This window comes from Gambusia affinis, linkage group LG16 (genome assembly GCF_019740435.1).
Source record: "Gambusia affinis linkage group LG16, SWU_Gaff_1.0, whole genome shotgun sequence".
Taxonomy (NCBI): Eukaryota; Metazoa; Chordata; class Actinopteri; order Cyprinodontiformes; family Poeciliidae; genus Gambusia; species Gambusia affinis.
Genome location: NC_057883.1, coordinates 684,052 through 711,043, shown reverse-complemented (window position 1 = coordinate 711,043; position 26,992 = coordinate 684,052). Strand labels below are relative to the sequence as shown.

The 26,992-nt window shown below is 40.1% G+C and overlaps 1 protein-coding gene and 1 long non-coding RNA gene across 8 annotated transcripts in view; both read right to left on the bottom strand.

The window, feature by feature from the left end:
• LOC122845669 (nesprin-2-like) overlaps positions 1-26,992 on the bottom strand; it is a 283,421-nt gene that overhangs the window by 56,985 nt on the left and 199,444 nt on the right. For all 7 annotated transcript variants that reach the window (XM_044141999.1, XM_044142000.1, XM_044142004.1 and 4 more), the window contains 9 exons: positions 24,979-25,203; positions 24,684-24,839; positions 22,637-22,875; positions 19,503-21,564; positions 16,086-16,420; positions 14,870-15,014; positions 14,506-14,706; positions 7,102-7,361; positions 1,395-1,554 (listed from right to left, as the gene is read on the bottom strand). In XM_044141999.1, the coding sequence (XP_043997934.1) occupies positions 1,395-1,554; positions 7,102-7,361; positions 14,506-14,706; positions 14,870-15,014; positions 16,086-16,420; positions 19,503-21,564; positions 22,637-22,875; positions 24,684-24,839; positions 24,979-25,203 (3,783 nt within the window). The remainder of the gene's footprint in view (positions 1-1,394; positions 1,555-7,101; positions 7,362-14,505; positions 14,707-14,869; positions 15,015-16,085; positions 16,421-19,502; positions 21,565-22,636; positions 22,876-24,683; positions 24,840-24,978; positions 25,204-26,992) is intronic.
• On the bottom strand, positions 7,709-10,181 carry LOC122845671. Its single transcript, XR_006373099.1, has 3 exons — positions 8,251-10,181; positions 7,831-8,168; positions 7,709-7,751 (listed from the first exon to the last, which is right to left on the bottom strand). It is a non-coding gene; the product is annotated as an uncharacterized LOC122845671 (long non-coding RNA).

The following is a 26,992-nucleotide window of genomic DNA, read 5'->3' as shown; positions in this document are numbered from 1 at the left end:
CACTTTATTTTCAAAAGAACACATAACACTGGAACTGATAAAATAAACAAAACAACCAAAAATAAAATGGATTCTCAGTCTCCATTAACAAAAATGTACTTGACTAAAAACACCAAAGTGTAAATAAATACGGCATTCAAACCAAAATATGGTATACAGATTATAAAGTCTGTAAACCATATTGCCCTTCAGTAATCATTAGATTTAAATAGAGAAGATGGAACATCGACTACTTGATGCAATAGTTCACACTACACGTTAGTTCACTCCTACATTTTCCCCTTACAACAATCTTAGAACGTTGATCGTTCTATGATTGTCGCTTGTGATTTCATAACCGATCATCCTGTAGTGTGTGATGTGTTACGGTAGATTGTTGTGGCCACTCCGATGTAAATCAGGTGTTTTCCCCGAATAGGAGCGTTAACGCAGCCTGTTGAATGTGACAGGTAGCCAATCAGAAAGCGAGGATTCTCCTCCTGCTTTCTGAGGGGAAATTACAGACGGGAATCCCAAACAGCTGACATGGTGCAACCCAAAATCCAGCGGACATTGGAGATAATATTTGGAAGCAACATTAATGTTTATAAAACATTTCATGCAAAGAATATAGAAATGACGAGGGGAGGAGTTGGAACTAAATTGCTACACAGTTGATGAACCCGGTAACTTTTCAGCTGTTCTTCGTTAACTTGACATAAATAGGTTCTAATGATTTTCATTCAGTCAGGACTGACACTAGAGCCACATGCACTGCAGGTAGAATGTAGTAAAGCATTGATTAATGCCTGGTGTTAAAATTAGTTAACTGGACTTGTAGCCATTATTTTGTGCCCATTGTTGGACACCACATGGCATGATGAAACCGTTATACTTAGGATTTCTGTCAGCTAATATGTGATCTCTCACGTTTTGAAAATGGGCCGACAGCTCTAAGATCATGTAGTGTGTGCTGGGCATTACAATAAGGAGATGAGGAAGGGAGGGTCAGTGGAGAGCAGCGGAGTTGAGCCTTTTTTCATTCAGTGTCATCAACAGAAAGAGAAAAAGGCTGGAAGAGACGATAAAGCCGATAATGTAAATGACGTCAATAGTTTTAATTTATCGTACGATTAATTGATTTATTGTTTATCACGACAGGCCTAGCGACGGAACTCTTAGAACCCCAAAGTTTCCATAAAATGAGATGAAGAGAGAGATTGAGTGATCTATTACTGGAGCTAGGCTACATAATTATTTTTCACAATCAGAATCAAGCTTTGTTTGTCAAGCATGTTCAAAACAGACCACCTATATCACAGATGTATGAATAAAGTACACTTCTGGTTTAGTGTAAAAACTGCAACAGTGAAAAGCAGCTGTGTGTATGTAGCTGTTTCAGAGTTAATTCTTACCTGTAGCTTGTGTGTGCTGCTACTCTGCTCCATCTTTGACAGCAGACTCTTTACATCCTCAAGCCACACATGGACAACCTGCTGCTCCTCTCGGATCTTTTCCCTCTCATCCAGCTCCAGCCTGGCTGCAAGTAAACCCTCCTTGCTCTTCTGTCCCACACTGAAAATACACAACAAAAACAACATTACACACAATGTGACACAAAAGTATTAATAGAAATAGGAACCTTTTTCAAAACAAACTTTAGCGTACTCTGTCAGGATACCCATACCTAAAATCTAGTACTGTCACCTCTATGTAGATCAATCTCAGTATGAATTCCTTTAAAATTAATGTATCTCCTTCTCGATTTGTTCATACATTAATTTGGTGAAATGGTAAACGGGGTTTTATCAAGTCCAGAGGATCCCAAAGTGCTCCACATTACATTCAGACATTCACGTATTCATATACACATTCACACACTTAAAGCACCATGCTACTGTGAGAGCTGCTCTGTTTTGCGGAAGCTTTAGTTAATGATTAAGAACTAACATGATATAAAGTATAGCTCAAAAACGTAGATTTTACTCAATACTGCCCCTTTCATGTGTCAGGTCATTCAACAATGTTTATAATCACAGAATGTTAAATGTCTTCAAATGCTGATTTCATTTATTGAGGAGAAAAGCTATCCAAACTAGCCTTGGCCAATGTCTCTACCCTGCTTCATGGTTGACTAAACTGGAAACATTTATTTCTGGGCAAATTGCCAGATACTGTTGTTTGCAACAGTGTCTGGCACACATAGGTTATCCAGAGTTTCCTTTCATTTTAAAAGTACATTGCAGTTTCCATTGGTCTGTCATAAGAAAAACACAATCAAGTCAAACTAATTTGTTGTTACATGAAAAAATATGAAATTATTTGAGGTATGAATTTGAAAAGAGCTTTAATCTTGACTTTAAAAGATGTACAATTAAAAAACACATACACACATGAACAAAACTGTTGATGCCCCTCAAAAAACCCACAATGGTCATAAAACTAACTTGAATCTGACAAAAGTAATAATTAATAAAAATTCTATGAAAATTAACAAATTAGTGAGGAGCTATCTGAAGCTAGGCTTCAAGGTGTGTACGGCGTGTCAATGAAGCCCCGCTTCGATACTTGCGTCGTCTTGGTGAAAACCACGGGACTGGCAACAAACAATGGCTCACATTGCATGGGTCATGTGACTGCTTCATTTTGCACGTCGGTTTTCCAAATAAAAGTGTGATGAGCCGTGCCGCTTCATAGGTTGTATTTGATTGTGTATCAGTGGGTGCGTATTTGTCTTCAGCAGTGGCCGAAATAAAATGAACCTTTTATAGCTAATGCATATTAACATTTTTGATGATGGCACTCATCAAAATGTAACGTTTGTTACCGGCTTTCTCAGTTGTTGATTATGGTATATTTTGTGACTTTACATTTGTGTGTTCTTTTATTATGTAAAGCAATTTGAAACTGTATTGTTGCTGAAATGTACTACACAAATAAACTTGATTGAAATGGAGCCAGCAAAAGTAAACAATCTGACAACTGGAAAAACTTTGAGATGATTTCTCAAATGATTCTTAAATAACAATAATTAACACTTTCAACTTCACATTTCTCACCTTCTTGAAATTGTTCTGCAAAAATATATCAGTCTTGCACAGCAGAAACAGACTTAAAGCTGTTGGAAAATTAAAATTCTGGCCTGGTGAGTAAAAATATGAGGGATCAGATAAGAGAGCCAATAGAAATCCAAGAAAAAGAGAAATTTTTAGAATTTTAGTTTTTCAGGAGGCAAAACAAATCTCAAAGAATTCTGTCCAACCCAACAAACACTGCATTCTGAATGCCCTGAAACAAATGTCTATTGTCAAATCAGTTGATGACAAAAGAAAACAGCCTCTCACAGTAAACATATATCAGGATTGACTACTAATTATTTTAATAACTAAAAAAGATTAGTTAAATAGGATTTAATTGACTCTCTTGTTACTAAACATAAGTTTAGCAAAACCTTGTGACAATATTGCACTTACTAATTTTTTTAAGTCTGTCTATCTGAGTGACAAGGCTTTTCAGGCAAGATTTAAAGACAGACAAGGCTTATTTCAACAGCAGATGTCACTAGTGAGAGATGAATGAAGCATCAAGTAATGAACCTTAGGGCAAAGCAATGGGCAGGGAAGCTTCATTGCTTCACGAGGCTTCATTTGACCATCGCTAGAACAAATGAAAGTCAGACACTGTTTTTTAAACATGCTTCAACAGAATTAGTTTAAAAAATAAACTCACGAAAGAGACTTGGACCAAAATTATGGTTCCCCTGAAAATAATGTGACCACAAGGACATGTTAGGGTTGCACAGTGGTGCAGTTGGTAGAGCTGTTGCCTTGCCGCAAGAAGGTCCTGGGTTCGATTCCCGGCCCGGAGTCTTTCTGCATGGAGTTTGCATGTTCTCCCTGTGCATGGTGGGTTCTCTCCGGGTTCTCCGGCTTCCTCCCACAGTCCCAAAACATGCCTGTCAGGTTAATTGGTCTCTCTAAATTCTCCCTAGGTGTGAGTGTGTGTGTGAATGGTTGTGTGTCCTGTATGTCTCTGTGTTGCCCTGCAACAGACTGGCGACCTGTCCAGGGTGAACCCCGCCTCTTGCCTGGAACATAGCTGGAGAGGAACCAGCAACTCTCCCGACCCCATTAGGGACAAGAGTGAACAGAAAATGGATGGATAGATGTTAAATCAAGGTGTGCCCACTAATTGGCAACACAGGTGTCTACATTCTTGTAATCAGTCAGTGGGCCTACATATAGGGCTATAGGTAGTCACTGTGCTGTTTGGTGACATTGTATGTACCATACTCAACATGGACCAGCGGGAGCAAAGGAAACAGTTGTCTCAGGAGATTAGAAAGCAATTATAAGCAAGCATGTTACAGGTAAAGGTAGTTATGGGTAAATGAGGCCTCACGTATCGTTTCACCCATAGCAAAACTGTATTGATACTATGTTGATACTGCGTCACTGAATACTGACACCTGCTGGACATTAAAAATTCCTACAGGCAACGTAGTTAGACTGATTTGATGACCTAGTCTATACAATAAGATTCAAGTCATTGTATTTTATTGTATATTATATATTGTATTAAGTCATATATTCAGTGAAATTCAAAATATATCTGATATTCTTCGATACAGTCAAAAAATAATGTGAACATGTACCAAGTGATGAAAGTGAAAGTGAACATGTTTGGAATGAGGATGCTTGTGGAATGTTTTTTTTTTTCCCTACAAATTTTCATTGAAATAAATTAATTTTTCCAATATTTTGAAATTTAGTCTGTTCCGTTTTTTTTGACACAACTAATCCTATGTAGAAAAAAAAAATATGTAAACAATACATTTCTATGAAATAGTTTATAAAAGGCAACTGAGTAATTTGTAGAATGGTTGTATACCTGAAAAGAAAAAAAAATCCAAATAAATAAATAAAGAGATTGTGGAAATGCCTGTTTGAACAACGTTTCAGGCAAGATTTAAAGACAGACAACGAGTCAGAGAGTCATTGTGTGGGGAAAGTGGACATTAATCTAAATGGTAGAATCATGTGCATTTGTACATTAACAGAATAGAGATGCTTTCTGTCCATAAAGGCATATTCACAAAGCGGGCGGCTCCACTGAAGGATGACTGCAGCTGGTACCACACGGCTCCTTCTTTAGGTTTTGCTCAGAGCTCTAGGATGATCGATCAGGGCAATCTAAATGCTAATAAACCATCATCATTTCCCAGCTGATCAGCATGATCTCCCTCTGAAACCTTCCGTTGATGATGTCCTCCATCAGAGCCAAAGTGCTCCACATTTACGCAGCTACTTGAATACTTGTGATTACTATACACATCTTGATCACCTTAAAAACAATCAAATCCGTCTGGAGTCAATATGCTGATCCAACCCTGTTTTCTTTTTCAGTCAGAATAAAATTTCCCCACAGATGCATTTCATGCGCTTCGATGCACAGGCCAATCTTTGAGACAAAAACTGAGAAAAAGTACTATTTACAGTCGGGTGAGGTTTTCACATCCTTTCATTTTAAATTTCTTTATTTTGTGTGTGTGGTTATTGTCTGAGAAAAAAATGCAGTTCAGTTTTATTGTTTGCATTTTAACAATAAAATATTAAAATCATGACAAAACGTGTTTGAAACATCTTGGTCCAAATAACATTGAATGTGCATTTAGGTAGGTATTGACGCTTTGTAGTTTAATATTGTCCACAGAAAAAGTTTGCTTGGCTGCCACATATTTTCACACCAGCGAAAAAGTATGTATATATTTAGGCAAACTTTGACGCAAAGTTAATTTTTATACATGCCAACTTGTGCATAAAATATGGCGCAGCACAGTTTTTGTACGCACACACACTTTATGCATGAGGCCCCTGAACTTTGTTATAATACCAGGTGCCGGTGCATGGCAGCCTCCCCTCTGTCGGACTGCTTCCTTGCAATGGTGACTGCAATCCAGTACAATCCACCATCACCATCTGAATGGATGAATGACTGAATATAATGTGCAGTGCTTTGGGCTGCTCTGGACTTGATAAAGCGCTATACAGGCCATTTACCGTTTTTAAAACCATCTTTCATGGCAGGTCCAGCTGCAGGTCCTTTTTCTTTTCTTTAAAAATTAGCAATTTTGGAAAGCACTACTTAGTCTGGGACCGATGCAAATTCATACTACCTAAATACAAATATTTGTGTCAGATCTAGCAATAACTGAAGTCCAAGCATGAGATATTTTAAGAAAAGACTCAAAATGGTTACTATTCAAAAGTATAAGGATGAACAGGGATGATGAATTTGGCTGGGAATTACAGCACTGTGGATGACTAGGGCAATTGGGTGCAGGTTTGTGTATGTGTGTGTAAAAATATGTGGGTGTGTAAATATATATATATATATATATATATATATATATATATATATATATATATATATATATATATATATATATATATATATATATATATATATATATATATACATATATATGTGTGTGTGTGTATTACTTCCATCTGGTTCAGGAAATATTATAATTATTGTTACTATTATTATTATTGTGTATGTTTTTGGAAAGTTTGATGGAAAAATTATAATAAGGTCACATCTGCTAGTCATGTTATATAAATGTTTATGAACTCTCACCAAAAGAACTTTTTGGGTTACATGTAGAAGGTTGGAGGTTGTTTTCTATGGCTGCATCAGAACCAGGCTGTGTCACCCCTTGTTGTTAATTTTTTATCTTTGGTATAAAACTCATGTGTAGTCTCTGCCTGGCAGAAAGGATACTGGAAACAGACTATTTATGCTATGAATTAATGAATGGAAAAAGAGTATGATTATATAACTTTATCATACTCCTTTTCAGACTCAGTCACAGAATAAGAGGTGTATTTACATGTATTTGATTATGTAAATTTGATAGTAATGTATTGTATTTACACTAAGAAACAGAAGTCTTTTTTATTATTATGTTTTGTTGGCGAAATGTCTGTATGAAATAAATTATCATCATCATCAATGTCCCAAATGTAGCAGGGCTTATGGTAACCTAGCCTTTTACAACACCAACTAACAATTTTCCCAAAATGTAGAGATGCATACAGCATTAATATACATAATACATACCTTCTATACTGGCCCTGCATCAACTGGAGGCGCTGACAGAGTGGAAGGGGTGGAGCCTGCTCCAGATGGGCGGGGACACCCAACAGCCTGGCTGTGCGTAGTTCCAGAGCAGACAGGGCTCGATGTTCACAGTCCAGCCTTTCCTGGTACTGTTCCCAAGACTGCAGCAGCTCCTGGAGCTCCTCAGTGGATACCTTCATCTCAGATGCATCAGGAAGCTCTGCCTCCACCTTCTTCAAAACAGCTGAGGCTCTCTCGATCTAAACAGCAAATCCAGTCATTAGCATACCATGTATTTACCTTTAGCTTTCTATATCTTTTAAAGACACTGCACAAACATAGTTATGGACAGTTCATCATGTAAATGTGTATAATTTAGCAAGAGAGGCTCATTTCTATTTACACTTCCTGGCAGGCTGATGATATAAAATTGGAAAACAAGGATTGTCCTTGTTATAATCCAAGGATTATAACAATTCTTATTATAACAATATATAAATATAACTGTCATGTTAGATTCTAATCTTTTTGCCCACATGCAGAGCACCACAGAAGAAACAGATAATCAGTAAAGATATTTTATTGAAGATTCAGGTAAGATGGATGAGGGAAACAGTTTCCAGGGAACGGCTCTTGGAGTAGGCGGCACACTATGGAGACAGCAGAGAGGTGGTGAGTTTACAGGCGTAGGAAAACGGAAACAGGGATTCATAAATGGATTGATCTTACTTGTGGAGCTGGCGGTTCTGGCCTGAGAGGGAATCATGCTGGGTTGGGTTCAGATTTGACAGAGGGGTCTTCTTCTAAGTTCGCTCGGATAAGTTTATCCGGAAGGAGTGGAAGAGGCTGCAGTGGAGGGCGGACAGGTAAGTTCTGGCGGTTGGAGACAGAGGAGCGGTCCGACTGCCTGTCAGGGTTCTCAGAAAATGGCTTGGTCCAACTGAAGAAACAGGGAAGGACCTCGGGCAACCAGTGGGTAATTTTCATGGCGTCATGAGGAGGTAGGTTCCAGGAAACCAGAGGAAAAAACTTCTCACAGAGGAAACTTTGCGTCTTGATGATTTCACCTGAAGAGGAAAACAACAGCAGGTATAACATGGGGGTTTATCAAGGAATCAACTAGTAGCTTTCGGTGCAGGCTCTGACTACCATTGCTGGCAAACACTCAGGCGTCCGAGAACTGGCAGTCAGCTCTTCTTAAACTCCAGAGATGATGAGAAGATGAAGAACAGGAACGTAGGAGACTGGCACACGCTGCCAGGAGGAGCAGCATCTGGTGCTATCTGGTGGATGGATAGTGAAACCAAAAAAGAAAAAAACTGCAAAGAACCCAGGTTCCGAACAGCACCCCCCCTCAACGGTCGCCACCTGGCGGCCGAGAGGAACTAGAATGGAGAGAGCGATGGTAATCAGTTAAAAGGGACGGGTCCAAAATGAACAAGCCAGCAACCCAAGAACTATCCTCCGGACCATAGCCCTCCCAGTCGATGAGGTACTGCCAACCACAACCTCGCCGATGGGAGTCCACGATGCGGCGAACAGAATAGGCCGGATGGCCATCCACGTCATGGGTGGTAGGAGGGTGCTCGGAAGGAGGGCAGAGAGTACTGGTCAGGATGGGCTTGATTTGAGAAACGTGGAAGCTGGGATGCATATAGAGGCTTGGAGATGGAGGCAGACTGCAGATGGGCTGATAACAGATTCAATTTCAAAAGGACTGATAAACCCAGGGGACAGTATCTTGGACATGTAATTTAACGGGATGTCACGTGAGGACAACCAAACCTTCTGACCCGAAATGTAGGTGGGAGGAGGGATCCTTCTGCGGTCTGATTGCCGATTGTTCTGTTCAGCTGTGCGGTTGAGGGCATGGACAGTGTTACTCCAGATTTTTTTGCAGCAACGGATGTGGTGTTGTAGTGAGGTTACAGCAAAGTCTTTTTCTTCTGAGAAGAGAAGCGGTGGTTGATAGCCTATGGAAATTTCAAACAGTGACAACCCAGTGGTGGCAGATACATGACTCTTATGCACATACTCATCCCAGGGAAGGAATTGGCTCCAGTCAGATGGGTTTGTGAGTCTGAAGCAGCGGAAAGTTGATTCCAGTTTCTGAGTCATGCGTTCGGTCTGACCATTTGTCTGTGGATGGAAACATGAGGACAGAGAAACCTTAGCAGTGGGTAATTTTCTAAGAGGAACTAAATGACAGGCTTTCAAAAAATGGTCGATTATGGTGAGAATGGTTGTCATGCCCTTAGATTGAGGTGAGCCGGTGATGAAATCAATGGGAATGTGGGACCAGGGATGTCCGGGGATGTGTAGGGGTTGGAGGAGGCCCGAGGGAGGTGGGTGGGATGGCTTATTTCTAGAACAGACCAAGCAAGCTAAAACACATTCTTTTACATCCTTGTGAATGAATGGCCACCAAAATCTATGATTTATGAGAGCGATAGAGTGACTTATGCCAGGGTGCGCAGAAAACTTGGATGAATGAATCTAGTGTATAAACCGGGCTCGGACTGTTGAGGGAACATAGATCTTATCTTGTGGACAGGAATCAGGGGTCGGTTTGGATTGTTGCGCTTGTTTGATCAGGTCCTCTATCTCCCATGTGACCGCAGCTACAGTGCAACTGGGAGGTAGAATCGTGGCAGGAGCCTTATCCTCCTCATCTGGAGAGTGGATGCGGGACAATGCATCAGGTTTAACATTACGGGAACCGGGGCGAAAAGAGATGGCAAGATTGGATCTGGAAAAGAATAGTGACCAGCGGGACTGATGGGGATTGAGTTTTTTAGCAGATTTGAGATAAGCAAGATTTTTATGATCTGTCCACACCACCAAGGGATGTGCAGCACCCTCCAACCAGTGCTGCCACTCCACCAGGGTCAATTTTCTCGATCGCCCACATCATAGTTTTGCTCCGGTGAGGACAGTCTACGAGAAAAAAAGGCACATGGGTGAGTCTTGTTATCAGAACCAGAAACTTGAGATAAACAGCCCCCACACCTGTATCTGACGCATCTACTTCAACTATAAACTGTTTATTGTGGTCTGGCAGAATGAGTACAGGTGCACTAGCGAAAAGGGTTTTGAGTTTCTTGAAGGCTCCGTCTGCTTGTGGGGTCCAACTGAAATTAACCTTGGAAGATGTTAAGGCCATCAGAGGTAAGGTCATCTGACTGTAATTGTGAATAAATCAACGGTAGATGTTTGCGAACCCGAGAAACCTCTGCAGCTGTTTCTGCGTCTCAGGAACTGGCCAGTCCAAAGCAGCCTTAATTTTCTCCTCTGTAGGTTTTACCTCTCCGCCCTCTAGAATAAACCCAAGGAATGAGACAGATGCTGTATGGAATTCACACTTCTCTGCTTTCACAAACAGTTTGTTCTCTAAGAGGTGCTGAAGGACAAGCGTACATGGCATCAGTGTTCTGTGACGGCCTTTGAATAGATGAGAATGTCATCTAAATACACAAACAGAAAAACATTCAGAAAATTTCTCAAAACATCATTAACTAGTGCTTGGAAAAATGCTGGAGCGTCCGATAAGCCAAAAGGCATTACTAAATATTTGAAGTGACTGTGCTCTTAAGTGCTGTCGTCCACTCATCCCCTTGACGAATGCGGAGTAAGTGGTACGCGTTCCTTAGGTCTAACTTAGAAAAAATTGTTGCATCATGTACTGGCTCAAAAGCTGAGGATAACAGACGCAAGGGATATTTGTTTTTAATGGTTATTTGGTTCAAACCCCGATAGTCAAAGCATGGATGGAGGGAGCCGTCCTTCTTTCCCACAAAAAAAAAACCCTGCTCTCAATGGAGAAGAGGACGGGTGGATGATTCCTGCAGGTAGAGAGTCATTAATGTATCTTTACATCGTTTCTCGCTCAGGTAGGGAAATGTTATAAAGGCGGCTGGAAGGAAGGGGTGCCCCAGTAAGGAGGTCAATGGCACAATCATAGGGACGGTGTGGGGGAAGAGAGAGAGCTTTGGATTTCCAAAAAAGCGTAGCCAAGTCTTGACAGTCGGGTGGAATTGAGGACAGGTCGGGAGGGTCTGCTAGTTTAGATTCTGCTGGTGATGGGCCTGGAGGAACTGTGGAACAGAGACAGGATTGATGACAAGAGGTGGACCAGGATTCTATAAGATTATCAGACCAGTTGATGTGAGGGTTATGTTGTCGTAGCCAATTGAAACTAAGGATTATGGAAGACCTAGCTGTGGGGAAAACAAAAAAAGAAATTAGCTCACTGTGGTTTCCAGAAGTGACTAGATGCAAACGGTTGGTTTGGTGAGAAATTTGAGGGAGAGTCTGACCATCTATAGCAGTTACATGAAGAGGAACAGATTACTGAATGGTTTCAATAGATAACTGCTGAACTAAAGTTGAATCTAAGAGATTTTGTTTGCAGCCTGAATCGACAAGGGCTGGCAACGAGAGAGACTGGTTACCATAAATCAGGGTAGCTGGTAACAACAGACGAGGAGACTTTTCAATCAGAAGATGGTCTGCCAACCTCCTTGCCTCTACTGGCGGACCTGAGGGTTTAAACGCATGGGGCAGTGGACGATAAAGTGACCTGGGGACCCACAATAGAGACATAAGCGGGAGGTCATTCTCTTATGTCGCTCCTGCAGAGTTAGGCGGGTGTGACCAATCTGCATAGGCTCTGCGTCTGTGGAACTCTGTGGTGAAGGAACAGACTGAGATGATGAAGAAGTGGTGAAAATTCTGACTGGGGTTTCTCTACAGTTTCTTTCCTTAGTTCTGGAGCGGATTCTGGTGTTGAGATGAATGGTCATGTCTATTAGGTCTTCTAAGGTCTCTGGTTCATCTAGTGTGGCTAGTTCGTCTTTTATCGATTCATTAAGGGTGTGAAAAAATGCACTCTTTAGTGCGCCGGCGTTCCAGTTGGATGGAGCCGCTTTTATTCTGAAATCGATAGCGAAATCAGCGACAGTTCACTGTCCCTGCTTAATCTCCATAACTCTAGGGAGTTAAAAGCTTTATCATGATCTTGGCTGAATACTTGCTTGAATTCTTTTAAAAACTCCTTGAAGGTGTAGCCATAATTGGTGGGTGATGGAAATCTGGCTTGAGCCCAGCTTCACGTTCAGCCTGACAGCAGGGAGAGAACGTATGCAATCCTGGCACTATCATGGGCAAAACATTGAGGTGAATGATTAAAATTGATAGAACACTGTAGAATGACACCTTTACATTTGTCTAGATCATCAGAGAATTTTTCAGGGGTCAGTGGGCAGATCTCCGAAAATGTGGAACGATCTGGTGGATCAGGATCTGTATCTCGGGCTGGTTTGGGAACTGGTGGTTGTGGTACAGAGCTTTGGAGGAAATTTGTTAGTTCCCCGAAGTGCCGATTTGTCTCGGCCTGTCGGTTACTTAATTCTTGTAAAGCAGTTCATGAGACTGTAAAAGGGAATGTTGCTCAGAAAAGTTCTTCTAATGGCGTCTGCTGGGCTTGGAGTTTAGCCTGAGTGTTCTGTCATGTTAGATTCTAATCTTTTTGCCCACATGCAGAGCACCACAGAAGAAACCGATATTCAGTAAAGATATTTTATTAAAGATTCAGGTAAGATGGATGAGGGAAACAGTTTCCAGGGAACGGCTCTTGGAGTAGGCGGCACACTATGGAGACAGCAGAGAGGTGGTGAGTTTACGGGCGTAGGAAAACGGAAACAGGGATTCATAAATGGATTGATCTTACTTGTGGAGCTGGCGGTTCTGGCCTGGGAGGGAATCATGCTGGGTTGGGTTCAGATTTGACAGAGGGGTCTTCTTCTAAGTTCGCTCGGATGAGTTTATCCGGAAGGAGCGGAAGAGGCTGCAGTGGAGGGCGGACAGGTAAGTTCTGGCGGTTGGAGACAGAGGAGCGGTCCGACTGCCTGTCAGGGTTCTCAGAAAATGGCTTGGTCCAACTGAAGAAACAGGGAAGGACCTCGGGCAACCAGTGGGTAATTTTCATGGCGTCATGAGGAGGTAGGTTCCAGGAAACCAGAGGAAAAAACTTCTCACAGAGGAAACTTTGCGTCTTGATGATTCCACCTGAAGAGGAAAACAACAGCAGGTATAACACGGGGGTTTATCAAGGAATCAACTAGTAGCTTTTGGTGCAGGCTCTGACTACCATTGCTGGCAAACACTCAGGCGTCCGAGAACTGGCAGTCAGCTCTTCTTAAACTCCAGAGATGATGAGAAGATGAAGAACAGGTGTGTAGGAGACTGACACACGCTGCCAGGAGGAGCAGCATCTGGCGCTATCTGGTGGATAGATAGTGAAACCAAAAAAGAAAAAACCACAAAGAACCCAGGTTCCCAACAATCCATCCATCCATTTTCTGTTCACCCTTGTCCCTAATGGGGTCGGGAGGGTTGCTGGTTCCTCTCCAGCTATGTTCCGTGCAAGAGGCGGGGTCACCCTGGACAGGTCGCCAGTCTGTCGCAGGGTAACACAGAGACAGACAGGACACACAACCATTCACACATACACTCACACCTAGGGAGAATTTAGAGAGACCAATTAACCTGACAGTCATGTTTTTGGACTGTGGGAGGAAGCCGGAGAACCCGGAGAGAACCCACCATGCACAGGGAGAACATGCAAACTCCATGCAGAAAGACCCCGGGCCGGGAATCGAACCCAAGACCTTCTAGCTGCAAGGCAACAGCTCTACCAACTGCACCACTGTGCAGCCCATTCCCAACAATAACAATATATAAATTGTTATATTTATACATAAAGATATAACAATTTATATATAAATAGTTATTTATAAAAATTTATATATAACAAAAATATAAATTTTTGTTATATTTGTCATCCCTCTGTAGGTTAAATGTTTATCCTATTTATAGGCATCAAACTAAACTTCATTCTGAAAATTTGTATTAGTTATTTTTTAAATGGAGATACCAAATCCATTATTACAACTAATTATAACATAACCTGTAAACCTTGACAGTATGTCTGGGACTTGATCCTTGTTTTTGCCTATACATATAAAATGGTCTCATCTGCATCTGACTAAGTTACATGAGGTGGACACATTTTAGGGATCTTATCAAAATAAAACCAAAAAAGCAGAGGACCTAGTGTAGAACGCTGGGGTGCACAAACAACATTGACAGAAGTTTCAGAAAATGTGTTATTTAAGCAGATTTATGCAAAAGAAAAAAATACTTTCTTAAAACTTCATGCTGCTGTTAATCTAGAGGTTAAAGTCATCAAACACTTTCTTCAAGTCAACAAAGATAGCCCATCCTATGCCACAATTCTCATATCCCATCTGAAACCCTCCAAAGCTCCTCTTGAACCTCCATCTTATCAGGATTATTAATAACACAATTATGAATTTTAAGAACATACTTATTTGGTTTCCTTACACTGTTGGCAATCTCGAGCCACTCTGCGATTCTCTGTTTACTGCGTTCTGTTAACTTGTGCACACAGCGATATAATCTTGATACCCATCTCCAGATGGTGGTCACAGCTGCCTCCCGGCCTCCACGGCAGCTCATTTCTGAGCACCACTCCCTCATGTTTTCCATACACTTCATGATGGACTCCAACTCTTCAGACAGTGCCTGAACAAAGTGAAGTTTCAATGTGACTGAGTCAAATCATAACTTTGTAAAATCATTTTTGCTTTTATGCTTGGACAATAAGTGAAGGTAGCAAGAACTTGTAACATACATGATTGAACTTTGAAAAGAATCCAATCTTATGGGGGAAAAAGTTTATACATACTGTGAGCCTTTCTTCCTGGTCAGTGCAGTCAGCAAGGCAAGTGACTTTCTGAGAGGTCTGCTGCAGGAGTCTGTCTGCTGAATTAGCAACTCTCTTAAGGATTTCATCTCGAGACTTTGTGTGGTTTCTGTGCTGCTCTGCACACCTATAAAATGTTTGCAATTTTTATTACTCATTGCTCAAACTTCTTTGACTTAAAGCAAATGTTGAACATTTGTACTCTGTCAAGAAACAATCTCACATGTCAATCATTTTATTGATATTTATGGTGATAAAACAATCCAAAGTAAGTTATAAATGTGAACTGGAAGGAAAAAGACATGTACTTTTCAACAACTGAAAATAAATATAAATCTCGCAATCCAGTGTGTATTTCCATGAAGTCCCACTGATTATTTTGGTCATACTTTTATATGGCCAAAGGTATTTGCCCACTTGACTTTACCCAATCATGAACCTGGAAACAGTTTGACACCCTAACACCTCCAGCTAATCTGGGAAGGCTTTCTGCAATGTTTATTGGTGTTTACAAATTTTTGACTGACTTTTCCCATAAACACATGTGTGAAGTCACACTGATATCGGATATGATACCTGGTCTACAGTTCTCCTGCACCAAACTCACTCCTGTACATCTGTTCAGCAGTGAAAACCCATTCAATGAAGATCTCTACACACCACTCTTCAACCCATCTGAATACAACATGAAATTTGGAGCTTTGACAAAAGTTGGTGAACCTTGTGCAATTTGTGTCTCAGAATCACCACTCTGTAATGTTACTTTATCTACCAATTCATGGACAACTTGGTGTCATTCCCAATCACTTTCACAGTTTACAGCGGAATGAGGAAATTTCACAGCTGTTTGTACAAGGTGGCTGCATGCTTAGCTGATGCATTTTATACAAGTCTTGCCTCAAAAGAGACTAGAAAACCTGAACTCAATTGTTAAAGGGGTGAGCAAATGCTTTTGACATTATAGAGCAACAAAATACTTTGTTCAGCATCTTTCTCTGCAGGTCCAGGTCTGCTGGTAAACCACGTAGTTTGTTTCATTAGGGTGTCACATAATATCTAAATAAAACAATAAAATTTGGAGCTGAGTAAAATCATATAAATAGTTTGATTGTATAAATAGTTTTACTTGCTACATTTTATAATTTGCAGCTATAACATTTTATTAATCCTATGACATTAGCAGTCAGACCCAATTTACCTGTGGAGATTTTCTAGTTGTATGTGTCCTTGTGCCAGGAGTGTTGACATTCTAACTAGGAGTTGGCTCAGAATCCTTTCCTGGAGCTGTCCTACCCTCTGACAAGATAAGCTAGTCAACACAACAGCCTGCTTTTGAAGCTCCTCAATGTAGGCCTGAAATTGATGCTGAAGAGATGCCAGAGTATGTTGTGTCTCTTCTATCCTTTCACAACATGGTCCAGTAGAACCCTGGAGAGGCAGCAGAGAGACCTCCTTGTCCTGCAGAAACTGGACAGCTTTATTGACAGCAAGGGTGTAGCTTCTCAGGCAATCTCTTGTCTTCAACATAGCGCCCTGGAAAAACAAAATTGTACAATTGCTGTTCCATGAAAAGGCATTTGCCTAAACCAGGGGTCTCAAACACCAGTCCTCGAGGGTTGCTGTCCTGCAACTTTTAGATGTGCCTTTGCTGCACCACACCTGAATAGAATAATTAGGTCAGTAGCAAGGCTCTGGAGAACTGATCTACACAAGGAGGTAATTAAGCCATTTCATTCCAGTGCTTTCTACCTGTGGCACATCTAAAAATTGAAGGACAGCGGCCCTCGAGGACTGGAGTTTGAGACCCCTGGCCTAAATGCTTCTGTTACTGCATTTTTGCCCCACTTAAATGTTTCAGATCAAACAATTTCTTCATCAAAGAAAACTTGCGGAATTAAGAGGTTTTGATATTATGGTTTCAGTTTTTAAGATATAAAATATCCTAACAACTTGTGCATTCTTTGGTGTACAACCTGTGCACATCCCTTTGATGCACAAAATGTATCAAATGGATGGACTAGCTCAGCATCAGTGCTGCTATGCCTTATTCTTCTGTTTATACTGGTGTCTCTACATCTTTGTGTGGGTGTCCTCTTGTCTCTTGCTCTGTGTGTCAGATTATTTAGCTACATTATCACTCAAGAGTCTTGTTGAGTGATAGTAGTATGTATAATAAATGTAGCTTTTGTAGCTCTGGAGGCAAGGGTGTCGGAATTGGAAGCCCAGCTTTGAGCTGTTGAAAAACCAGCAGATAGCCTAGGCCCCTTAGCCAGCAGCTGACAACATAAACAGCAATCCTTCAGTGGAACCAGTACTGTGAGGATCTCAGGCCGGCTGAGTCATGGTACATAGCATATTTCCAGAAGCCAGCCCATATGTCACTGCCAACTTGTCTGCATTTCTAACAGAATTTTCCCACTGAACAACACACCTGCTGAGAAGAAGATTCTGGTAATTGGTAGCTTCATAGTCAGAAAAGTGGCATTAGAGACACCAGCAACCAAAGTCAAATATTTGCCATGGGTAGCATCAACTCTTGCCTGAAACTGTTGGCTAAGAATAAGCCAGCATTAATGACACCCGGTTACACCAATCGGTCACCAAAGCTAGTTTGGTGCATATTTAGCTTGATGCTGTCATTCAACCACTGGTTATATAGGTGGTGTCTTGAAAACAATGTGGGCTGCGTTGATAATTGGCATATATTTGAGGAAAAACCAGTCTGATCCAGAGTCTGCATCCATGACACATTCAATGGAGCATATCTTCTTTCTAGAAAGCTGACCAAATTTATTAGTCCACCAAAACATTAAGACCCAAGGTCCAGACCAGGAAACAGAGTTGAGGTATACACTCTGCAGCTTGTACTATAACCCATCCACCAGAGTCAAGACTGTCTTACCCACTGCCAAAATGTAATGGATTAAAGAGTAACCTAAAAAAATAAAATCATAAAAATCTCAAAAATAAATATAACTCTGAGTAGAAAAATAAAACAATTACATTATTGAACATCTCTCAAAAACTTTGCCAGTTAATGATTTGATCTGTCATAATCAGACTGATTTGTTCTGTCGCACAGACCTTATTGCAGTAGGAGAATTATGTTTGCATAAATGAGTACAGGTCAAGGTGAAGGAATAGTAACTATCTTCTTTCAGATTTATTTATCAATCCTATGCCTATTAATATCTAAAGTTCTTTTAAACATCTAACCCTAAAGCTCCCACATACTCAGGCATACTTTACTCCACGGAGGTTCACGCGGACTCCAGACAGACTCGAAGTGGAAGTCTGCAGGACATGTCTGCGCCACCGTGTACGAGTACTTAGTGTTTCACAGTAAACTACCTGGTGGAGAACAGTGTTCACATCAAACTGTTCTGTAAGTGACACTGAGTTGATAAGGTTGAGAGCCAGCACACCCAGTGGCGAGGACACGCAGTCTGACTGCCACTCTGTCCTACACTGTCAGGTGTGTTAAGGTTTCCTTGATAGAGAAGATGTAAGGCTAAGCTCCCAACAAGCTCATCAAACCTGCCAGTATCCAATAGGGTTGTGGGAAATAAAGAAATTCGTCAGAGGATTTTAGGCTATCGGTATGCTTGAGTATGAAATCTCAATCATCTGCGGACAGTACACTCAGAGTCCGCGCAATTCAGGGAATGTGCACGGTACACCCGAGTATGTGGGAGCCTTCAGTGTCCCCATTTTTAGTTGCAAAGCATTAAAACTACTTTTGCTTGTTGCTTCATATCATCCACCAGTCTCCTACTCTCAGTTTTTAGATCATATCTCACATTTTGTTATCAGATTTAATGTTAAATGCTAATAAGGTCATTATAGTGATAAAGTTCTTCAATGTGAACCTTCATGTTGACATTGAGGATCATAGCCTAAATGAAGTCTTTAATGGTGTCTTCGACTCTATTGACATAATGCCATTTGTCAATAATTCCAGTATGTTTATCAGCAAAATTGCGACCAATTGGTGGTCGAAATTTATCTACTACATGCTTCTAATCTGGAGGAACTGAATCTGCAATAACTTTCTTCTTTTAAATTCTGACAAGGCAGAAATTTTGAAAAAGAACCTGCTTAGTCAATTACTTGATCTGGGTGGCATTACATTGGCCTATTAATAAAGTGTGATCCAGAGAGCTTACACATTTAATCAGGATATGTCATAAATCCCATATTAAATAAGTTTCTAGGATTGCTTTCTTTCATCTCTGGAGTATTGTTAAATTTGAAAATATCCTGTCCAGGTTGATGCTGAAAAATTTGTCCATGCATTTGTTACTTCAAGGCTGGACTACTGAAATTCTTTATAATGAGGAAGTTCATCAAATACAGTTAAAAGCCTTCAGATGACCCAAAATGCTGCAGTAAGAGTTCTGAGTAAACGTTTTTCAAAACATACTCAGGTGAACACAAAAAGCAGATTAACACATTTGCTAATGTGTCAATCTTGCTGCTGTCCTAACAGCTGCCCCATCATACAAACCTCCTTCTGGACACACTGAAATTCCAACAAATCCTTCATGTATAAAATATTTAAACATAGTAGTAGACAAAGTATTATTCAGTTCTAATAGAAATAGAAACAACTTACCATTTTTGAGTCACATTCATTCAGGATGGAATTCTTCAAGTCCATCAACTTGTTGTATTGCCTCCTTTTATTGCTTCCCTTCTTTTGCTCTAACACTTGAAATGCTCTCATTTGTAACTCTACTACCTTCTTTACAGACAGAAATCGCTGATATTCCTTGTCAACTGTCACTTGGTTGGGCTTCAACAAAGAGGTTCTCTGAAGCTCTCTGAGGGTTTTTGAGAGAAAATCCTGAGTCGAGTTCCTCATTGATTCAAGGTCCAATTCTTTGAGCACACTCAGTTCAATGAGACTGAGATTATTGAAGAGAGTGATTTCCCAAGTATCAACGATGTCCTCAGTTTCTTTAAGCCTCTGCTGCTCCGCAGTCAGCTGTGAGGGCAACAGGTCTGCAGAGATCAACTCAAGATCATAGCTAGCCTGTTCATGCAAGCCTTTCATTAAAGAAAATTGGATGAGAAGGCTGTGGCATATTTTGTACTTCTCTACCATGCTATTCTCTCTCGTCAAATTAATTTGATGCTGAAGGTTCTCTTTCAGAATCCCCAATACCTGCTTTATGTTCAGGTAATTCTCATGATCCCTGGATTTCATTTCAATCGATGCAATTTTATTTTGAAGTTCTAAAATGACATAATTTATTTCCTTCACCTGCTCTTGAGGAGTCCATGGTATCAGACAGTCAACCTGGGATTTGTGCTCCAGAAGGAGGAGTTTAAGAGGTTTTAAGAGTTGCAAGGCATCCTTTTTTATCGGCAACCTCAGTCTGCTCATCTCGACTGACATTTGCCTCAAGCTTTTTTCAATACTGACAAAGGTGTTCTTTCTTGATTGTACAGTCTTGATGAGTTGATCCATCTCCTCTTTTTGGGCCTTCTCATGGTTGATTATGTTATTGATCTCTTCCTGGAGCTTTCTAATCTTGTCAAAAAGCTGACAGTTCTCTGTTACACTGAGTTCTACTGCAATGTCTTTACTCTTCATTAAAAGACCCTCACAGATTGCTGCCTGTTTTTTTCCCTCTGCTAGGCGTTTTTGGACCTGGCAAACTTTATGATCCAAATCACTGTAACTTATAGGTTCACTTTTTGCACACCTTGATACCTCTGTCTGTAGGTAGACAACAATCCAAGAGTCTAAATCAGCCATCTGCTCAGATAACTTTTCTCTCATCTGGAGCCCAGACTCCAACTCTTTTATAGCTTTGGACAGCTTGTCTGTGGTGAATTTTGATAGTTCTTCAAGGTGTTCTAAAGAAATATGTACAAATGGTACCTCCTGAGCCTGATCCAGCTGTGGAAGCAGCTCTGTCACCTCCTCCACCAATGACTCCAGTAGGCCCTGTCTGGCCATTACTTCAGACTGAATCTTCTTTAGATCGCTGAGCTGCCAGTGAACGTCTTCAGGAAGAATATGCACCCATTTCCTTCTACCCTCAATGCCACTCTCCATTTGCTTGGCCCATGCAAGGCCATCTCTAATTACTGTGATTATTTTCTCCATGATGGGGTTGCTGCTGTTTTTTGTTTGAGATAACAACAGTTCATCTGCGAGGCAAAGCACATTTTTAATCTCCTTGAGCTTGTTGTTTATCTCCTCCAATTCTCTCTTCCATTGGGAGCCGTGTAGTAATTCTTCTGATAGTTGCTGTAAATGGAGGTATTGCTGCCTGGCTGCTTCAATTTCAGCATTTAACTCCATCACGATTTGTGCCTCCTTGCAACTCCACTTAATAGGTAGGGAACGCTTGGCTTTAAGGTCGCTCCAGAGTAGATTTACATGTTCCTGCAGACTATGCAGATTTGTTAGAAGAGTGTTGATGTAATGAGAATGGACATTTGCATGATAAAGGTGTTTTTCAACATTTGTTTCCAGAGCCCTCCACATTTCTAGCAGAATACTTTGCTCAATCTTTGCAGTTTCCTGATCCAATCTATTAAGGTGGAGACAAATCTTTGCATGTGTCATAAGCAGCTCCCCAAGTGTCACTCGGTTCTCCTCCACACGTCTCTGGAAGCAGCATAGTCGCTTTACTTCCTTGAAACAGCTCTCCTGTGGGGATCTGAATGGCAAAAGAGTTACTACAATTTTGCAAATGCATTTTATTCAGAAATTCAAAAGCAAATTTACCTACATTCATGTAAGCAATTAAAGTTAAATTCCGCTATATTTATGTATATTATTTAAATTCTAGCTAGACCAAACAACTTCCCATCCTCCAAAATCAATAACTGTGAAGAACACCAGTCTGACACCAGTCAGATGACATCAATATATTAAACATTGATAGTTCTTCAAAATTTGCTTAAAAGTGTTTAAGCAATCTATATCATATATTAAGCTATATATGTAAGTTGGTAAACAGAAAAACCCAACATGGAGGTTAAAACTACGGCAATACCAAGTCATCAAAGTACAGGCCTACATATGGTCAATCTTCAATAACAGTCAGAGCAGCACAACAATGGAATGGCTTAATATAAAAAAAAAACTGTATGAATTTGAGGTTTTTAGGACACGTTTGAAGAACTGCCTATCCAACCATTATTTTAAGACACAAGAAGTGAAAGTGTTGTGAAGGCTTATTGCCCTTGAAGGAATTCTTTTTCTTACAGCCAAAAATGAAAATTCAGGGGCATAAGCATATTTAAAAACTCACCAAGCTATACCCAAAATTGTCCCCCATTTGAAATTAAGTGTTTTTAATATCATCAAAAGTGGGAAAGGCCAGACTGATCAACAGCACCCCCTGAACAAAAGATAGGAGATCTGAAATTTGGTGGGTAGCAAGAAAAAAAGTCTGTTGGAAGTATGCCCTAAATTTACAGGGAGGTGGCAATTTGGGATCAAGGGACAAATTTTGGCCCTTTTTGCTTAATAATGTTTAAGCAATCCCATATCTAGTTTCTTAAAGTTAGCACCTCAAACTTGTTCAGACTTCTCCGGTTTCATCTTCAAGCAATATATAGTAAATGCTTGGTGGATTAAAACTGATCAAAATTTTGAGCTTTTCAGAATGTCTGAGAGAAAAACAGGTCCAAACTGACTAATTGAAGGCATTTAAGTCAAACAGGAAATTGCACTGCTTTATGAAAGTAAAATGTTCAAGAAGCACAGACGTCAGCATAACTTACATTTTCATGATATGTAGTTCTGCAGTGAGCTGATCCATCATCATTTTTGTCATTTCTCTTTGCTTGCAGTAATCAGTGATAAGTTGTAACTGGGCCTGTTTATTCTGGATAACGGCAGCTGCATCTTGTGCCATAGTGACCCACTGATCCTCCTGATCCAAAATGTCCTTTATCTCAGCATTTGCTTCTCTCAGCTGGGGTAGCAGTGAAATCTGAAGCTGTGCAAGCTGTAACCCTTGCTGTTCAACAAAAGGAAGATCAGACTTACTTCAAGCTTTAGATTTTAGATTCAAGCTTCTTACGTTCTTGCGTCAGTGTATGTATATTATATATATATATATATATATATATATATATATATATATATATATATATATATATATATATATATGAAACGACGACAAAGTTGATCATCGAACTACAGCCTAGGGTGTCCTGGTGCCAAGTGCACATATGGACACCCTTATGTTTGAACATGGTGTTTGTTATGGACAATCTGTGACGAGCACAGAAGTCCAACAACAGAACACCACTCGAGTTCAGATCAGGGGGTGGGGCCGTTTCTCCGAACCACGCCCTTCCAGGCCTCACTGTCATTGCCCACGTGTGGAAGATGGCTCTATATATATATATATATATATATATATATATATATATATATATATATATATATATATCCATCCATCCATCCATTTTCTTTACACCCTTCTTCCCTAAATGGGGTCGGGAGGGTTGCTGGTGCCTATCTCCAGCTGCGTTCCGGGCGAGAGGCGGGGTCACCCTGGACAGGTCACCAGTCTGTCGCAGGGCAACACAAAGACTTACAAGACAAACAACCATTCACACACACTCACACCTAGGGAGAATTTAGAGAGACCAATTAACCTGACAGTCATGTTTTTGGACTGTGGGAGGAAGCCGGAGAACCCGGAGAGAACCCACCATGCACAGGGAGAACATGCAAACTCCATGCAGAAAGATCCCCGGCCGGGATTCGAACCCAGGACCTTCTTGCTGCAAGGCAACAGCTCTACCAACTGCGCCACTGTGCAGCCCTATATATATATATATATATATATATATATATATATATATATATATATATATATATATATATTCAGTGTATATATACTGAACAAAAATATAAATGCCCCATGAAAATTTTGTTGCCATACAAAGTTAAAAACTGTAAATTAGCATTTGCGGACATTTTATTGTAGAAAAGGAATATTTCTCTTGATTTGTGTATAAATTTTAATCCAATTTGCAATCATTGAGCATTACTCAGTGAGTTGTTTTTTTACTCAGTGCATGGATGGGGCATGTCCAGGTGATGAGACAAAATGAGCAACAACTGGACAATCCTTGGACTGGGGACAATATAAAGCCACCCCAAAATGTCAAATTTTGTCACAAGTCATAATGCCTCAGATGTCAAGTTATGTTGGAGCGTGCCGTTGGCATGTTGGATGCAGGGATGTCCACCAGAGCAGTAGCTGCACGGCTCAATGTCCATTATTGGACCACAAGTCATTTAAGAGTTTGTTTCCAACAGACTGGCACGACTGCAAATCTACCTTATCCTCTCAGGCCACATGTGACCACTCCAGCTCAAGATCACCACATCCGGCTCGTCCATCTATGGGATTGGCTAAGACCAGTGACACACACAGCTGATGAGTCTATTGGTCTGCATTACAGACGCATCACACCTCAAACTGTTCGTAACCGCCTACGAGAAGCCAACCTGAATGCTCTGCAAAGTCCTCAAACAGACCCCTAACATGTTCAAAGGACTGTCAATCCACTACGAAGGCCATAACACGATGTTATCAATGCCGATATGAAGATCAGTAATTACTCAAAATATATTTTGAGTTTCTCTATATATTGTGTAACAAAAATGTTCAAAAAACTATATTATAATAGTATATATATATATGTATACTATAGTTATATAGTATATTTGACATGGGGCGTTTATATCTTTGTTCAATATATGCATGTATATATTTATTTATGTATTATCTTGCAAGTGTAATCTCACCTGAACCTCCTCCACTTGCAGGGCCATGGCTTTTGGGTTAAGCTCAGTGGGACTGTTCTTAATGTGAAAAACAGTAGATGCTAATCTGCTTAGTTGCAGATCAAAATGACTGGTAGGTATGATCAGATCCTCTGGTTCGTTCTTGTGTAGTTTAACCTTGAAAAAAGTCAAAACGTTGTTGAAACTGACTTAGAAAAGTCTTAAATTCACTCCTGTTTGCATAAGTTAACAATAAGCAACAATTTGATCAATTCTAGTTCAAGGAACAAACACCGACAGACTGTAATCACAGTACCTCTATGAGCGGAGTGATGATTTTGGTGCCTAAGAGTTGCTGTATCTCTGTGAAAATCTTATCTGCAGTGGTACTCTCTGATTCTTTCAGGTCTGATTTGTTAGTAAGCCTTGTTCCATGTTCCTGAGCAGCCAGTTCTTCCAAATAGGTTACTGGGGCAATATCAGATGAGAATTTCTCAACGCCCAGTGATTCTGTCAGCTTTTCTTCAGCACTTGAACCAATCTATAAATTTTTAAACAAACAATAAATTAATTATTCAGTCATATTTTCTTTAAGCACTTAACATACATTTGGCTGTAAAATATAAACCAACATTTATGAAAACTACATCGTTTTACTAATACCACAGTGCCAAAGCCCCCATATATATCTTAGCTAATTTAAACCAGCATGAAAGATTTAAGACCTTTCAGCAGTCTGTGTTTTCTTTTTCTTATATTTTTAGATGTTTAATATACATTTAAACAGTATGAAAAAATTCAAGCAACATAAATTTTCTGTAAAATGTCATAAAAATTTTATTTTCAGTGAACATATTAGGATAATCCACTCAAAATCTTAAAGTAAGTTCAATAATTTTAGAACATTATTTCTCCTTATTTGATTGAGATTTTTCCTGTTTAAATCCCATACAATTAGCTTGGTACTCCAAACTGCTGAAGTGACTGTGAACCCCATAGTGAGTTGCAAAGAACTTTCTGAGGCTTTCAGAATGTTCAATGTAGGTTAAGTCTGGTAAGGGATGCAAAGAAGTCTCAAAAGAAACTGAAATCATGTGTTCCATTGTATGGAAAATACGGTAGTCAACCAAGGGATTATGTTCAAAACAACTACCAACATCTCCAGGGGCCTCACATATAAAAGAGTGCGCAGCTTTCACACTAAAAATTGGTGTACAAACAAATTGGCGCACCAAAATAATTCTAACGTATAAAGCCGTGTATACACACATTGTGCAGATCTGTTCTTTGTAAATCCCAATTTGTGGGAATAGAGCACAGCTCCTGGTCAACCCTGTCGCTACCCATAAATTTGTATAAAAACCCGGAAGGCTGTCACCATTTGAAGCAATAACTATGGCCCAATAACCACCATCAACTTTTCCCAGCAGATCAATATGGCCTCTGATCAAATGGACTCTGAAACATTCTATTGGTGATATTCTCCATCAGAGCCAAAATGTTCCACCTTTGTACAGCTACTTACGTTTGATTGTCTGCGCACGTTGATCACCTTATAAATAATCAAATCTGACATGTTTAGAGTTAAACTGTTGATCCGACCCACTTTTATTTTTCAGTCAGAATGAAATTACCCACAGATAACATGCATTTTATATGTTTTGGTGCACAGACCAATCTTTATGTGACACAAACGTAAGAACTTTAATATTTACATTCAAGTGAGGTTTTCTCATCCTTGTGCTTATCTGCCACACATTTTCAAGTAAAAAGACAAGTAAAAAGTTTGTGTATATTTACTGGGTTTCTAAAAGCGCTTTTCCACTAGAAAAGGCACAGACCAAAAACGAACCAAAAACTGGTTCGTTTTTCGTCTGCGTCAGCCATATTTGTCTTTTACTAGCAAATCCACCCAGCTGTGGTCAGCTTTCTGACGGAGTTGCTGTTTTCCGTGAATGCACGGATATGCACTGGAACGTTCCTGACAACGTTAAAGGAAGGCTGATCAGAGAGTTTGGGAACCAGCTAGCCCATGTGCTCAAGGACATCTTTAATACATCACTGTACCAGACCATTGTTCCCCCATATTTTAAGTCAGCTATAAGTATTCCAGAGCAGCATCTATGCACCACGTGGAACAAGCTTCCAGAAAACTGTAAAACAGCTGAAACACTGACTTCCTTTAAATCTTGACTAAAAACCCAGCTGTTTAATGATGGAACTTGAGTTAATGTAATGTTTTGATTGTTGTGTGACTTTGTGTTTTTGTTTGCACTTTGAAATGCCTTGCTGCTGAAATGTGCTATGCAAATAAAAATTGATTGATTGAT